Here is a 14,660-nt window from a genome sequence, read left to right as displayed (position 1 = left end):
TCTTGGTTATTGTAGTTGTGGACAGCATTTTTGTGGACTGCTGGTCCACTTTGATTTTACTTCCCATTTGTATTAGTTACTGTTTGTTTTCTATGGATGTATGAAGTCTAAAGTCTATCTTTATTATAAAAAATAAGCATAACGACTATAAAGGAAAGGCATCTTATAACTTAATGAATTTAACATGTTATATTTGACTTTCCTTTTGAGATGTCTTAGGAATATCATATTTTCACTGGTCTCGATAAGAAAAATTGATTTCATTTTGGGGCATTATGGTCGGTTTGCGTATGTTATCCGTGCATTACTTTGCAACTGTTTTTTTTTTTTTCTTTTTTTTTCCTTTCTTTCCTTGTTTGAATGTTTTAGTTGCAAAATCTTTGCTTGGTGCTTGACAATGTTCTTACGTAATAACTGTGTTTAAATTATTCTGTCTTGGACCCAGGTACTATTGAGAATATCGCGTTTAAGAATGGGAAAAACAAGAACAAACTCCAGAAATCGAAAAACAAATAACCAAGATAAATAACACCAAGAATTTACGTGGTTCGGCAGTATGTGCCTACGTCCACAGGACAGCAACAACAATCTTTCATTATATCAATAATGAGTACAACCAATAATCTTGCCAAATCTCTAGAACTAGGACTTGACGAAAAACCTGAAAGAACAAGAACAAGAAATACACTATCTCTTTTCTTTTCTCTCGCACACACTTTTACAATATTCTCTCACTCTAATCCCTTGAGTGGTATACAATTTATTGTTTTGCTCCGTCTTAAAACTAGTACAAAAGCCCCTTTATATAGACATAATAAAGGTCTTCTTCAATAAGGATTACTAATCCTAATTGGAATCTAGTTATGAATCCTTCTCCAATTGAGAAAACAATATAATCCTCTAAGACTATTAATTCCCAATAGACTTAGGACAACTTATCATGGGCTGGAAAAAACCCAACAATCTCCCCCTCCAGACCATGAGGAAGGTATAACGAAATAGTATCGCTCCTCTTGACCAAACTCCCATTGATCGAATTTTTCATGACCAGACTCCCCTTAATCGAATTACCCATAACCAAGCTCCCTTTGATCGAACTACTCATTAACCAAGACCCTGTTGATTAGACTTCTCTTAACCAGGCTCCCCCTGATCGCAATACCCATGACCAGACTCCATGTGATCAAACATCTCATCTTCATTGGCAAAGGCAATTATAGACTTCTTTGCCAGAAAGCATCTCTTATCTTCATCTTGGTCCAATCACCATCAGACATACTTGCTAGCTTGCTCTTAACACTTTCAGTAAAGCATGTCCTCCTCTTGATTTCCACGTAACCCAATTAAAGTGGGTTGCACCCTCCATTCTAAACGGATATCATCCAAACCAAGCTCTGATACCACTTGTTGAGAATATCGCGTTTAAGAATGGCAAAAACTAGAACAAACTCTAGAAATCGAAAAACAAATAACCAAGATAAATAACACCAAGAATTTACGTGGTTCGGCAGTATGTGCCTACGTCCACGGGACAACAACAACAGTCTTTCATTATATCAATAATGAGTACAACCAATAATCTTGCCAAATCTCTAGAACTAGGACTTGACGAAAAACCTGAAAGAACAAGAACAAGAAAAACACTATCTCTTTTCTTTTCTCTCGCACACTTTTACAATATTCTCTCACTCTAATCCCTTGAGTGGTATACAATTTATTGTTTTGCTCCGTCTCAAAACTAGTACAATAGCCCCTTTATATAGACATAATAAAGGTCTTCTTCAATAAGGATTACTAATCCTATTTGGAATCTAGTTATGAATCCTTCTCCAATTGAGAAAACAATTTAATCCTCTAAGACTATTAATTCCCAATAGACTTAGGACAACTTATCATGGGCTGAAAAACCCCAACAGGTACAATGATGGGGAGCCACTATCAGCTGATGACCAGTCATTTATACTTGATATTGTTCTCAATTACCACCCGGATAAAGCTGTTGAAATGGATTCTGGAATTGGTCATCTCACAGTATGTGTATCTACCCTGTTCTTACTTAACTGCGTTTAATTTAGAATTATGTTTCTGGGCACTTTTGATACATTATGCTGGGAATCTGTGACTGATTTCATTGTTATATTTTTTTCACTGAAGTATTAAGTTATAACGTTTATATTGAATTTTGTACATTGTCCATTGAGCTAAACTTCCATGTGTTTTGTTGCATGCCTAAATTTGTTCTGCTTCTCAATGGAAATTCAAAACCCTTTTTCATGTCAATATTTAATTTTTAGCAAGGGGCTGTTACACATAGGAAGATGATCTAGACTGGGTTTAGTTGGAAAACCATTTTTCTTCCCATTTTTGGTCTAGCTATTCACTCATGGCTCCAGACTGCCAAGGTTGAGGAGATCTAATCTTTCAGATAAGAAGACATTAGAGGAGTATATACTTGTCTTTAATTATTAATTAAGACTCTTGTCCATTTCGAGGGTCTGGACTTGTCATGACAGGGAAGAGGTTTTCTTTCGTAGTATTTGGAAAACATAGACAGGCCTGAATACCTCGTCTTATCACTTTTCTCAGGGACTATTTGTCTTGTAATAACATCCCCTATATTGACTATTTTGGCTCTTTTTCGAAAACCAAAAGAAACATAAATTTCCAAAGCTTTGAGGTTTTTGAATGAATTTGGCTTATGTATAAACTGGATTTATTTGATCTCAATGTCTCATAGTGTCCTAATTTACACCGACCATTGATGACAGGTTGATAGGGACGGCAGTTTTCAAGCAGCAGATGCTTTTTTGTTTTGGACAACAGATGGTTGTGATAAGGAAGATTTTTTGTACAGAAAAATGCCTGGAGAATTACAACAATCTGTCCAATGAGTTAAGATGGTTGTGTTGGCATGGATTCCCTCTGGAGGTCATACCAAAAGATTTTGATCACCCAAACATGGTTGCCATTGACAAGCAAACTCAAACGAGTTTGGGAGGATTCCGATCTGGTACGTTATGACTTCAACCAAATTATTAATTCATTACTCTAGGTTTTGTAAACACCATCATCATGCTTTCTGTCTACTATTTGAATCTGAATTTTTTCCCTTTTATCTACCAGTTTCTTGAGAAGTTGAAGTTTCTTAATCTAAGTCATTCCCATTACCTAGCACAATCACCGGACTTTTCAAAACTCCCAAATCTCGAGCAATTGATACTTCAAGACTGCAGGTGTTTGCTCTACCTTGACCAGTCAATTGGTGAACGTGAGAAACTTGTTTCAGTAGATCTTAAGGACTGCAAAGTGCTTAGGGATCTCCCAGAGAGCTTTTATAAATTGACATCTGTTCAGGCTCTTGATCTCGCTGGCTGCTCACAATTTGAAAACTTGGTTGAGGACTTGGGTGAGATGGCATCGTTGACAACTCTTAAGGCAAATAACACAGTTATGAAATCAATACCACTTTCCATATTCCGACTGAAGAACCTGAATTCTCTCTCTCTTGATGGCTTGAAATTGCCACTATCAACCAATCATTTGCCTCCTTCGTTATCAAGGTTAAACACTTTAAGAGAATTATCTCTTGCAGGCTGCAATTTAACTGATGATGAAATCCCTAAGGAGCTTGTGAGTCTATTTTTAAGAACATTTAGATCTTCATTGGAATAGTTTTTGTAGCCTACCAAGTCTCAGCGGTATTTTAAAGCTTGAAACGTTGTGTTTGAATAAATGCACAAATCTTCTGGAAATTCCAGATTTACCAACAAATTTGGAAATCCTGGAAGCGGATGCCTGCATTGCTTTGGAAAAAATGCCAGATTTTTCAGATATGTCAAGGATGAGAGAATTGCATCTGAATCACTCCGCCAAACTCACTGAAGTTATAGGCTTGGATAAGGCATTAAACGCCACGACAATTCTTCATACGGAAGGGTGCACCAATCTCACTGCTGCTTTTAAGGAATCAATCCAAAGGGTAAAGGCTCTCTCTCTCTCTCTCTCTCTCTCTCTACATACGTGCTGGTAATCCTTTTTGGTACCTATCTTTCTCCATGGTATAGGGATGGAGTGCGAGCGGAAATGGTGGCCTTTTTCTCCCTGGAAATGAACTTCCATCATGGTTTACGCTTGTCAACCCTCAGGGTGAAATAGATGTGCCACAAAGTTTTGGCTGTGATTTAAAAGCATTGACTGTGTGCATCATTTATTCTTCAGACAACTCCCAATCTGGTGTATCTCTTCACATTCGCGTTGCAAATTTTACTCAGAACGCTGAATTTCTCATCTCTCCAATGTGTCAAAGTAATAAAATCCCAGATTATCTTTGGCTGGGACATTTTTCAAACATTAAGCTCAATGTCAAAGGCGGAGACAAGATATATGTTGGTGCATACTTTGTAGAACCAGCTGCTACTGATGATATTCATTTCAGGATGATTAAAATAGGGATCAATCTGGAAAAGGAAAAATTAATCCATGAATATGCACTCGACTGTCAATCTATGCCATATTCAAGTGAGTACAAAGAGGACGGCAATCATAAGACAGGACACAGTGATGACTCGTCCCATGAGTATCAATCCTGCAAAAGACTGAGGTCCGATCCAGTGTTGAAAGAAATGCAGAAGAAGAAACTAATGAAATCATGCAAGAAGGAAGCAGCATGGGCTAACAGAAGAAGAAAAAGGTACATAAACCGAACTCAAGCCATTGGTCCTTTTGGTAGTCATACACTGTATAGTATATATTTCCCTTTTGTATGTAAGATGTGAAAATGTAAAAATTTTAACAATGTTAATGCCAAGGAAAGAATAGGCTTATTTAGTTTGGTTAACTTGTTAGTTCTGAAGTGGTTGGGAACAAGGAAAGAAATCAACTGTCCTAAAAACTTAAAAACTCAAAACCTCTCCACTCAAAGCGCTGTCCAGTTGCTCACAGATATCCAAAAATAGCTTGTTGCATTTTCTTGCATTTTCTTGAGCGTGTTTCTCCATCCTTGCATTCTTCTTAATCTTGTTTACATCTATATATTGTTTTAAGTTGTCATTGCACAACATGTGCATTAGGCTAGTTGGCCAAGGCAATGTGCACACGCCTTGCACCAAGTTCGAACCTCCCTTCCGGTGAATTAGAGTAGTTTGGAATATGGTAAAAATAAAAATAAAAACAATCTTCATTGCACAAAACTTTCAATAGTTCCAATTTGAAATCATTATTGGATCTGCAACATTCTGCATCCACAATAGAGGCGTCATTTTTCCTTTACTGTTCATCATAAGAATGCCTTACATTATTAGTGTGCAGGGGCTGTTAATCCGCGGTGGGCGATCCTTATTACTTCAGTATGGTCCTATGTACTTAGGAGTGATCATGCTTGGTTTAATCCATAATGGATGATCACTACCTATTAGTATTCTTAGGAGTGACTGCTTGGTTATCAGACAACCAATTGTATTGAATTATTTCAAATTAAATAACAGAATTAAATATCATATATGTTATGCTCTTCTTAGATACAAGAGGTCAAATATAACACATGTAGCAGATGCTTATTAAGATACCTAACTAAATTGGATAATTGTAAATCACATCTTAAGTCTACTCGCAACTTTGGCTTTAATCCAGAGGTACCGTAACAACTGATAGGTTGTCTACATCTCTTGTAATTCGTACATCCAATGCATGATTTTGCTTCAAATAGTTTGTGTATAAATCACCTTTTCACATGCCAATAACCTTTTTCCCAGTTCCTTTTTTATTTATTTTTTTTCTTTTCTTTCAATAGGGAACTGAAGCTGTTCAAGTACTCACTTTAGATTTACAAGAGTCTGATGAGGCTAGGCTTCAGTACAGAAGCATTTAGAAATATGCAGAGTCAGAGATTGCGCAAACTCAATTACATCAAGCTCACTGGCAGTTACAACAATTAATCATTTCAGCATACCTCACCCCACGCTCATAACATATTTCATAGCCCTTGGGAACCTGAGTTACGTTGTCTGGGATACATTCCAGGTAGGGGCAATAGTGATGCCAGTGGCCAAACACATTGCAAAGTTCACAAGGGTGTCTGAATGGGAATTGGAAGGGTTTCTAAGCTATGACTGCCTAATTTGTATTCTTCTCTTCTGGTTTTGGTGTTGATGTAGTAGTATTCTCCTCATCAAGTTGGTGTTGATGTAGCAATTCCATCTATCACTTTATTATGAAAGACCAAATAGGCCCCTTCTGCCATAAGTACCTCCCTATTCCGCTGAGTGGGGTTCGGCAATGGGTTTGAATGATTGGAAAACTTCCTTTTCTCGATCTTGTTATTCCATTGTGTATTAAATAAACTTTATGTTGTAAACTCAAGCGTTGATTATGTAAAATTTTGTTATAATATGTATTGTGTTGCAGTTGTAAATAAATTTCATCTTCACTCTTTCCCACCATGCCTTGGATATAATCAAGGCGTGAATTGGGGCGTGAACCATATATCCATCTCGTGTCCAACACGCATAGCACAAGACCATGCTAACCTTAATGCAACTATACCAGCCTTCTCGGATAGTCAAGGTCTAGTTGGCTTTCCAAACGGTTAGGAACCTTATATAAGAAATAAGTGACCATGGAACGTAATTCTCCCTACCCTAACCATGTTTAGGACAAGCTTCCCTACATTAAATTTCATGGACTCATTCATAACATATTGTTACTATAATATAAAGTCAAACTCATGCATAAATAAAACTTGTCATTTTATTAATTAATCACTTTGGATCCATGGCATAATATTACATAAATTGGCTTTTTGAGCATAACTTCAACAAACTGAGAATGAGTCTTAGAGCCTACCTGGAGTGATTATGTGCGGAATTGGATTAACTTGTCCTACAAGTTAATACAATTTTATAGGCCAAAAATAGAATAATGGGTAATCAAGAAACCAAGTCTATCTAGAATTTACAAAATCATAGTAAAAGATATAACAAAAATGCCTCCAAACATTTAAATATCAATTGTTCTAACTGTAAAGATAAACAGTTACAAGGATGAAATCAGACAATTTCAGGGACCGTTTTGATGTCACAGATCATTTGTGAAAAGAAAAAAAAGACTTGTAAAATTCATACCATTAGAGCTCATCCACTGGTTATTGCATCATGGGCCCATTACAATAAAGCAGGAGATGCTTTGATGAATTTTTTAAAAGAGAAAGCTTCAACTAAAAACGTAAAAGATATTGTTGAACTTAGGAGGTTGTTTCTAAAAGGATGGCCTGGAAGATTACAACTTCAATGCTATCTGTGTACCATAGAAAATGGTGTAAGTGATTTTTATTATTTTCTATGGTTTTTGTTGCATTTCTTTTCCATGTCAATGTAATATTGCTTACAAGTTTATATCACATTGGTTATTTTGTAGGAACCAAAAGGCTACATCATTAATAGGTATGCTGAGTGTGTCAATGTGATTGTTCTAAGTTCCGTATTAACAGTAGTAAAAGGGAGTTGGGTCGTGATGTGTATTGTGGTGGTAATGGAGAAAAGTTGCAATTAGTATAATGTCGGGAAAATATCGGGGAGTAAAAAAAACCGACATATAACCGGTGAACGTAACATATAGAATTTGACTTCAAGTTTGGAATTAGATGATAGTGTTGAATATTTGCTATTTGTTATGGTTGATGTTGCTCTCCGACAGAAAAACACTGTGGTTCTCCATGAACGACACAATTCAAAATGAAGAAATTCGGAAAGCGACATCAACCATAATAAATAGCAAATATTCAACACCATCATCAAATTCCAAACCTGAAGTCAAATTCTCTATGTTACGTTCACCAGTTTTAGGTCGGGTTTTTTTTGTACTCCCTGATATTTTCCCAACATTATATCAAATGCAGCCTTTGCTACACTACCACCACAATACACACCACAACCCAATTCCCTTTTACGACTATTAATACGAAACTTAGAACAATCACATTAACACCCACAATAACACTCAACAGACTTATTAATGATAGAGCCTTTTTGGCTCCTACAAAATAACCAATGGGATATAAACATGTATAAGCAATATTACATTAACACAGAAAAGAACATGCAACAAAAAACCATAGAAAATAATACAAATCACTTACACCATTTTCTATGGTACACAAATAATTGAAATTTTCCAACCAATCCCTTAACATTGAAGTTGAAATCTTCTGAACAATCCTTTTAGTCCTAAGTTCAGCATAATCTTTTACGTTTTTAGTTGAGGCATTCTCTTTTAAAAAATTGTAATGCGTCCATGATGCAATAACCGGTGGATGAACTTTAATGGTATGAAGTTTCTGCTCAAGTTCTAGTAGAACTGAAAATAAAAAATAAAAAAAAAAGAAAGTTACATGCATATTTAACGAGCATTGAGGCTCTAAACCAACAACTAAGGGAAAGAGTCTACCATTGACAGCCAACACAAAAAACAAATTAAACAACATAAGACATAAAAAGTAACAGAAACATACGTTTAGAAATACCAATGGCACTGATCTTGGAATCTGATGCCATGAGAACCATGTCCGGTAGAAGCACAAAAACAATTGAAGTCCCAATGCACTCAGACAAATTGTCAGACAATAGAGTCCTCAGCATATTCAGCATTATCAGAAATCAGACCACTCAGCATATTCAGCATTATCAGAAATCAGACCAGGGATAACAGTAGCAGGAAGATCAGGACAACTCTATATAGTTCCTAAAAGTAAGAACCAAAAAACAAAACAAATAAGAGCCTGACTTCAAATGCTAGAAAAAAATACTGAAATCATGAGCAATAAAAGGGATTTATGATTCTTTTGTTTGAGACCAATGAACTCAGACGAATTGTAATTGTCAGACAAATCATGAAGAAATTCATCGGCAGATTCAGCATTAGCAGAAATTAGACCAATGATAACAGTAGCAGGAAGATCAGGACAACTCCACATAGTTCCTAAAACAAAGAACCAAAAAACAAAAAAAATTAAGGGTCTGACCTCAAATACTAGAAAAACTAGTGAAATCATGAACAGTAAAGGGGATTTTGGTTCTTTTGTTTGAAAAAGGGAAGTACCAATGCACTCAAAAGAGGGCCTAAAGCCAAAGAACTGGGAAATGGGCCGCAAATAACCTTTTGAAAACAGAATGTGGTCAACCAATGACATTCAATTAAAATGTAAAAAATTTCAGAACAAATGATGAATTTTTATTTTTAATGGGATTTTAAAATATTATGAAGGTAATTGGGGAAAAATGGCCACAAACAGCTTCAATAGCCACCTTACCATATTCAACAGAAATCCAACTGAACTGTCAACATGAAATTTGAAAATAAAAAATGAATTTAATTTTTCTTCAAAAGTAAGAAAAAAATAGAGACTGAATCAAAGAAACTAAAACTGGTAAAATTTGTATGAAGCCGAAATTGATTGAAATTTGAGTATTGGGCCGGGCCACATAGCGTCGAAAGTGACCATAACATATATGTGGTAAGACAAAATTTCCAGAAGAACGAACAAATTTATATTTTTCCTAAACATTTAAAAAATAAAAAACACCGAATAGACGAAATCGTACCTGAGAAAAGGTGAAGGTGGTAAGATGGTAAGATGGTCAGATTGATAGAACTAGGAAGATCTAAACCATAAAGTAATATGAAATAACGAGATCTGGGAAAAAAAAAATTCAGATCTCCTTATTTCATCTCACATCATGAATTGGGGTATTCTCTTACCGTAAGAATTGCCAGAACCAGAAGAATTGGTATATTTTTCTTAGGGAAAAATTAAACAAAACAAAGAATATTGAACATGAAATTCTTCTGAACTCCTAATAATTCTGTGCAGCGGTTTTTGCTGTAAGAGGAAATGGCTTTGTGCTTTGGCTCCGACTCCAGTTGAACCCTATGGCCTTGTTTTTATAGCCGCAAGTACGACTTTCAAACATAACCTAAGCGTCGTAGTATCTCAACCGTTAAAAATAAATAATCTAACGGCTGTGCGTGTTATTAGGCGTGAGGTGGAATTCGATGCATTTTTTATTTACTTATTCGCGTGAAACTCTTCTTTTAGTAAATTTACATGTAAATTATACTATTTTTATTTGGAGGGAGTATTCAATTCGGATTTCAGGAGATTTTAATTCTTTTAATGAATTTAGGGGTATTCAATCAGAGTTTTAAGTAATTTTCTGAATTCAATGTATATTCAATTAAAATTTTAAGATAGTTTATTATAATTCTAAAAAATTTGGGTGTATATAATTAGGATTTTAAATAAATTTATAACATTCCAGATATATTCAATTAGAAATTGATTTTAAAGAATATGAGAAAGTTAAGGAATTAGAGGGAATTGGACAGATTTCGTAATGTATTTTAAGCATCCACAAATCTCACATCTCCCTATAAGATTTCGAGAGAATTAAATCAAAATTTTATATAGAATCTCTACAGATCAATTAAACTCTATAAAAATTCATATATTTATAAATTCATTAAAATTTCTCAAATCCTTAATTGAAGAATCTCTGTGAAAGGGATTTTTACTTAGCATTTAAATAAAAATTACAGCAAAAGGAATTTCCTAGAGTCCACAGTGAGACTTTTGGGAAATTACACCAAATTTAGCTTTTCTTTTTATTTTAATTTAATGTCTATCTACATTCTGTTTCTCTTAAACAAATTGATAAACACAATGAGTAAACGAATTAAACTAATCCAACGGCTCTGCGTGTGCGGTAGAAATAAATTTTAGAGAAATTATGGCACGGCATTTCCTCCTTCTCCGTGTGGAATTTATTGTGTTACATAAAATCTAACAATTTTTAATACTATCTATTGACATTATACAAAACAGCATGAAAATAACGGGATTTTAATACATTGTTATTTGTGTTACTTAAGTTTGAATTTTTAAAACTCTACAAACTCTCATGAAAAGTATTGATATTTTGCACGACCTTGAAATACAAGTCTTTTCATTTTGGATACCCTTGAACATTTGATATTTTGTAATAATATACTAACATTTTTCCATTAGGCTCTTATTTTGGAGTATGTAATATTTGAACTGTAAAATCCGAAGACAGAATTTCACATGATGTGTGTCACATTGCATATTTCAGACCAAATTATTAATGGAGTTGATTAAAAAATAGTAATTTTGTACATTTTGTTGTTTAACAAAAATGTTAATGGACAAACTTTTAATTTTGGACCAAATCTAACCTTACTCAAAATTCTCAGAAGAAGTCTCAATATTTGGAGAAAATGTGTAAAAGAAATGCAAATGAGGAAAAAGAAAGAAATTAAAAGTGAAAAATCCATAGCAAACAAGAAGTGGAATGACACTGAAAAACAGAATGTAGGGCCTGTTTGGGATTGAGGTGCTTAAAAAAAAAGCTACTGTGAAAAAAAGCTATGAAAATTTTTGGTGTTTGGTAAACTTTAAAAAGCAGCTTTTTTTCAAAGTTGAGGGTGAAAAAAAGCCCAAAACCAAGAGATGACAAGAAGCTGCAATTTGTAGCTTCCAAAAGCAGCTTATTTTCACCCACACACGGGTGAACAGTGTCCAGGTTTAATGAAATATACCATAACCCAAAACTGCCCCGAGGGTCTCGCCTTTCCTCCAGAACTCTCTCCAAAATTTTCACCTTCACCGACGCTCTCGCCTTTCCTCCAGAACTCTCTCGCACGCTCTTCACCTCAGAGCTCTCTCGCATAACCCGAACCTCAGGCTCTCTCTCGTTCTCTCGTTCCGTCGTTCCAAAAACTAGCGAACTCGTTCTCGTTCTCCAGGTTTCTCCAGGTAAGCTTCTCATTTATTTGTTTGGATTTTTCAAATTAGGGATGGGGAGATTAGGGAAAGAGGGGTGGAGCAAAGGGATGAGGGAATGGGTGTCGGGAAAAACAATTGGGGATGGAGGGTGGGGAAAAATTAATTGGGGAAGGGTGATATGGTTTGTGGAAAAAATTAATTGGGAAAAAATTAATTGGGGAAAAAATTAGGGTTTGTGGAGGAAACAAAAAATGTCTGCTTCTGATTCTGATTTGGGTATATGTCAGGGCTAATTTGCTTTGAAGAAGGTCTGCTTCTGATTTGGGTATATGTCAGGGATAATTTGCTTTGCTCTGCTTCTAATCTGTGAACTGTGTTCTCGATTTGTCATGTGCTTCTGATTTTTCATGTGTTTTTTGGGTCAAAATATTCCTCAAAAGTTCCGGGTTTATGTTGCAGGTGACACATTAGAAGATCGCAGGATTGAAGATCGCAGCCAAGAAGTCAGAGGGTTTATATTCTCCAAAATTCTGGTTTGTTTTCCTTGATATAATATAATAGCACAAGTTATAATAAATTTTATTATTACTCTCTTTGGTTTTTGCTGGAAAGCTGAATTTTTTTTTACATGATGCCATTGTATTTTCCCTTTCACTAATAACTGAAACATTATTAGCCCTTTTTTTCTTTGGCGGAGATTGTAAGACATGTGTTAATTCTTTGTGATATTTGATGTGTTTCTGTCCATTGTTCCATGATTGCTTGGTTTCTGGTTTTTCTCAGTGTGTTCTCATGCTGTCTGCATTATCTTTTTTGTGGTACGGTCTAAATTCTGAGAAGAGTTTCCTACTTTCAGTAGTTTGTGCACTCCTGAAGGCCGTCTTTTGGTGCAATCAGATTGTAATAAACAAAGTGAACAACATAATGCTAATTGGAAAAAAAAAACATGAAAACAAGAAAGAAAGGAACGGATTTAATCTAACCTGGTAACGTTTCAGCTAATGCTATTACTGTTAAAAGTATGGTCATACTGTTAAAAGTATGATCACAAGGCCTCACACATTCTGACTTGTTAGCTAATGCATTGTTAGCTCATTAATTAACAGTTTAATCTTTTGGGGTTCATTGGTTGTCTATTATTGACCAATAAAACACACACACCACTCACACTCTCATTCACGTGTAATGACGGCATTTCTCTTTAACAATAAAGTTTTCAGAGAATTATTAATGAGTATTGTCAAATGCTGGGATCAATTGAGGAAAATTAAATAACAAGTTAATGGATAGACGATGTTGAAGAACTTGCATGAGGGGGTGCATGTTCAGAAGTTTGGAGTCGATATTCATGTATGATCCAGTCGGTTTTGTTGCCGTTAGGTGCCCGTCCCTTGTAGAACACCAGGGTCTTCCTCATTCCTATAATGTTGTCCTTTGAAAGCACTGCCTTGTCTCTTCCTGTTGCCTTCCAGAATCCAGCAGCTGTGGCTCTATTTGTCCGCGTTCCAGTCGGGTACTTCTTGTCTTTGTGACTGAAGAAGTACCACTCGTTCTGTTCACTGTAACCTAACCTGCATCTCGCTGTACCACACAATACATATACATAGTTCTCAGAATGACTGAATATGCTCATAATCTTATGAGATGTCAATAAAAACTCTTTTGTTTAGCCATTGATGAGTGATGACAGAGAGTAGCATTTGTGTTTATGTTGTTTCTATCTGTTTTGTTTTGATTTTGCTACCAACAAGCATCCGCGCATTTTTCCAATGTTGTTTTCTTTCTACACGTTGCCATATCCAAAATTTGTAAATATAAATATAGTATGAACACAAAAATGCCCTTAGGACCATATCTATTTATGCCATTTCGAAGTGAAGCTGCAAATGTTAAAATTAAGTTGGTTCTAAGTACGTTGTATGTCCCATGGTTCGATTTTGTATAGGTCAATGTCAACGATGACATCTAGGTCAATATGTAGTGAGTTGATCTTTCTTTTCAGGTAGTAACCCACAAGTTCTTCTTCTGTCGGGTGAAATCTGAAGCCTGGTGGAACACAAGATTCCATCTCCATTACTAATGTTCAGTATGTAGACGCACCTGCATATCAGGCAAGGAAGTATGAGGAAGAGTAATTATTATACTTTTGACCAGCTATATATGTGCATGAGTGTTTATAGAGAGAGTACTACCAATCTTGTTGTAGTCATGTATATTCATCCATCATGTGAAATAAAAAGAGTCATGTGATCCATTTTTTTCTCACAGACGTATTGCCTATGTAACAGTCATGGTTGTCATTCCTAATCTTCTATATATCTAACATTTTGTACTCAAAGAAGACTGCTTGAAGCCAGGGACAAGTTCTTGGCTCTTGGTCGGCGGGGAGGTTTGCCGTGCACTGGAAGCCTGTTCTAGGAAGTCAACTCTAAGGTTTATATAATACAAGGTAGTCTGTAATGTTAGACGTCCTGATTGAAGGCCTACACTCCATGTTTCTGCTGTTCCTCATGTGTTTACATATATTGACAGCTCTAGTCAACTTCCGGGCTTCCGTGATTAAGTAAATGATGGGAAATTGTGGCAGACTGTTCAATCTTAAAACGAAAACAACGCAGGAAGTCGTGGATTATAATCAGGAACTCGTGGGTTTTGCTTAAGCTTTCCAGTTCGTTTATATCAAGGCATTTGATATGGTTTCATTTATTTTGTGAAATTAGATATTTTTCTGTAAAGATTTTTTTTTGGAGTTCTGTAAATTGATTGCTCCTTTGGCTGTAAATTTGACAATGGTAAATTCTGGACCTTAATTTCAATGATTACCCAGTATTAATTGGTTATTGATTAGCATTTGTTTTCTGGAATT

At 35.5% G+C, this 14,660-nt stretch overlaps 2 protein-coding genes across 2 annotated transcripts; one reads left to right on the top strand and one right to left on the bottom strand.

The window, feature by feature from the left end:
* The first annotated feature begins 2,861 nt into the window (after positions 1–2,861).
* On the top strand, positions 2,862–6,813 carry LOC137746434 (uncharacterized). The gene is made up of 4 exons (XM_068486452.1): positions 2,862–3,010; positions 3,124–3,979; positions 4,065–4,690; positions 5,789–6,813. Exons 2-4 carry the CDS (start codon positions 3,815–3,817, stop codon positions 5,817–5,819), a joined length of 822 nt encoding a protein of 273 aa, XP_068342553.1. The 5' UTR covers positions 2,862–3,010; positions 3,124–3,814; the 3' UTR covers positions 5,820–6,813.
* Positions 6,814–13,073: 6,260 nt separating this feature from the next.
* Positions 13,074–13,868, bottom strand: LOC137748089 (NAC domain-containing protein 30-like). The gene is made up of 2 exons (XM_068488180.1): positions 13,709–13,868; positions 13,074–13,375 (listed from the first exon to the last, which is right to left on the bottom strand). The coding sequence occupies exons 1-2, from the start codon at positions 13,866–13,868 to the stop codon at positions 13,074–13,076; spliced, it is 462 nt and encodes a 153-aa protein (XP_068344281.1).
* Positions 13,869–14,660: the final 792 nt, after the last annotated feature.

This window comes from Pyrus communis, chromosome 10 (assembly GCF_963583255.1).
Source record: "Pyrus communis chromosome 10, drPyrComm1.1, whole genome shotgun sequence".
NCBI classification, from domain to species: Eukaryota; Viridiplantae; Streptophyta; class Magnoliopsida; order Rosales; family Rosaceae; genus Pyrus; species Pyrus communis.
This window is presented reverse-complemented; position numbering and strand designations above follow the sequence as displayed.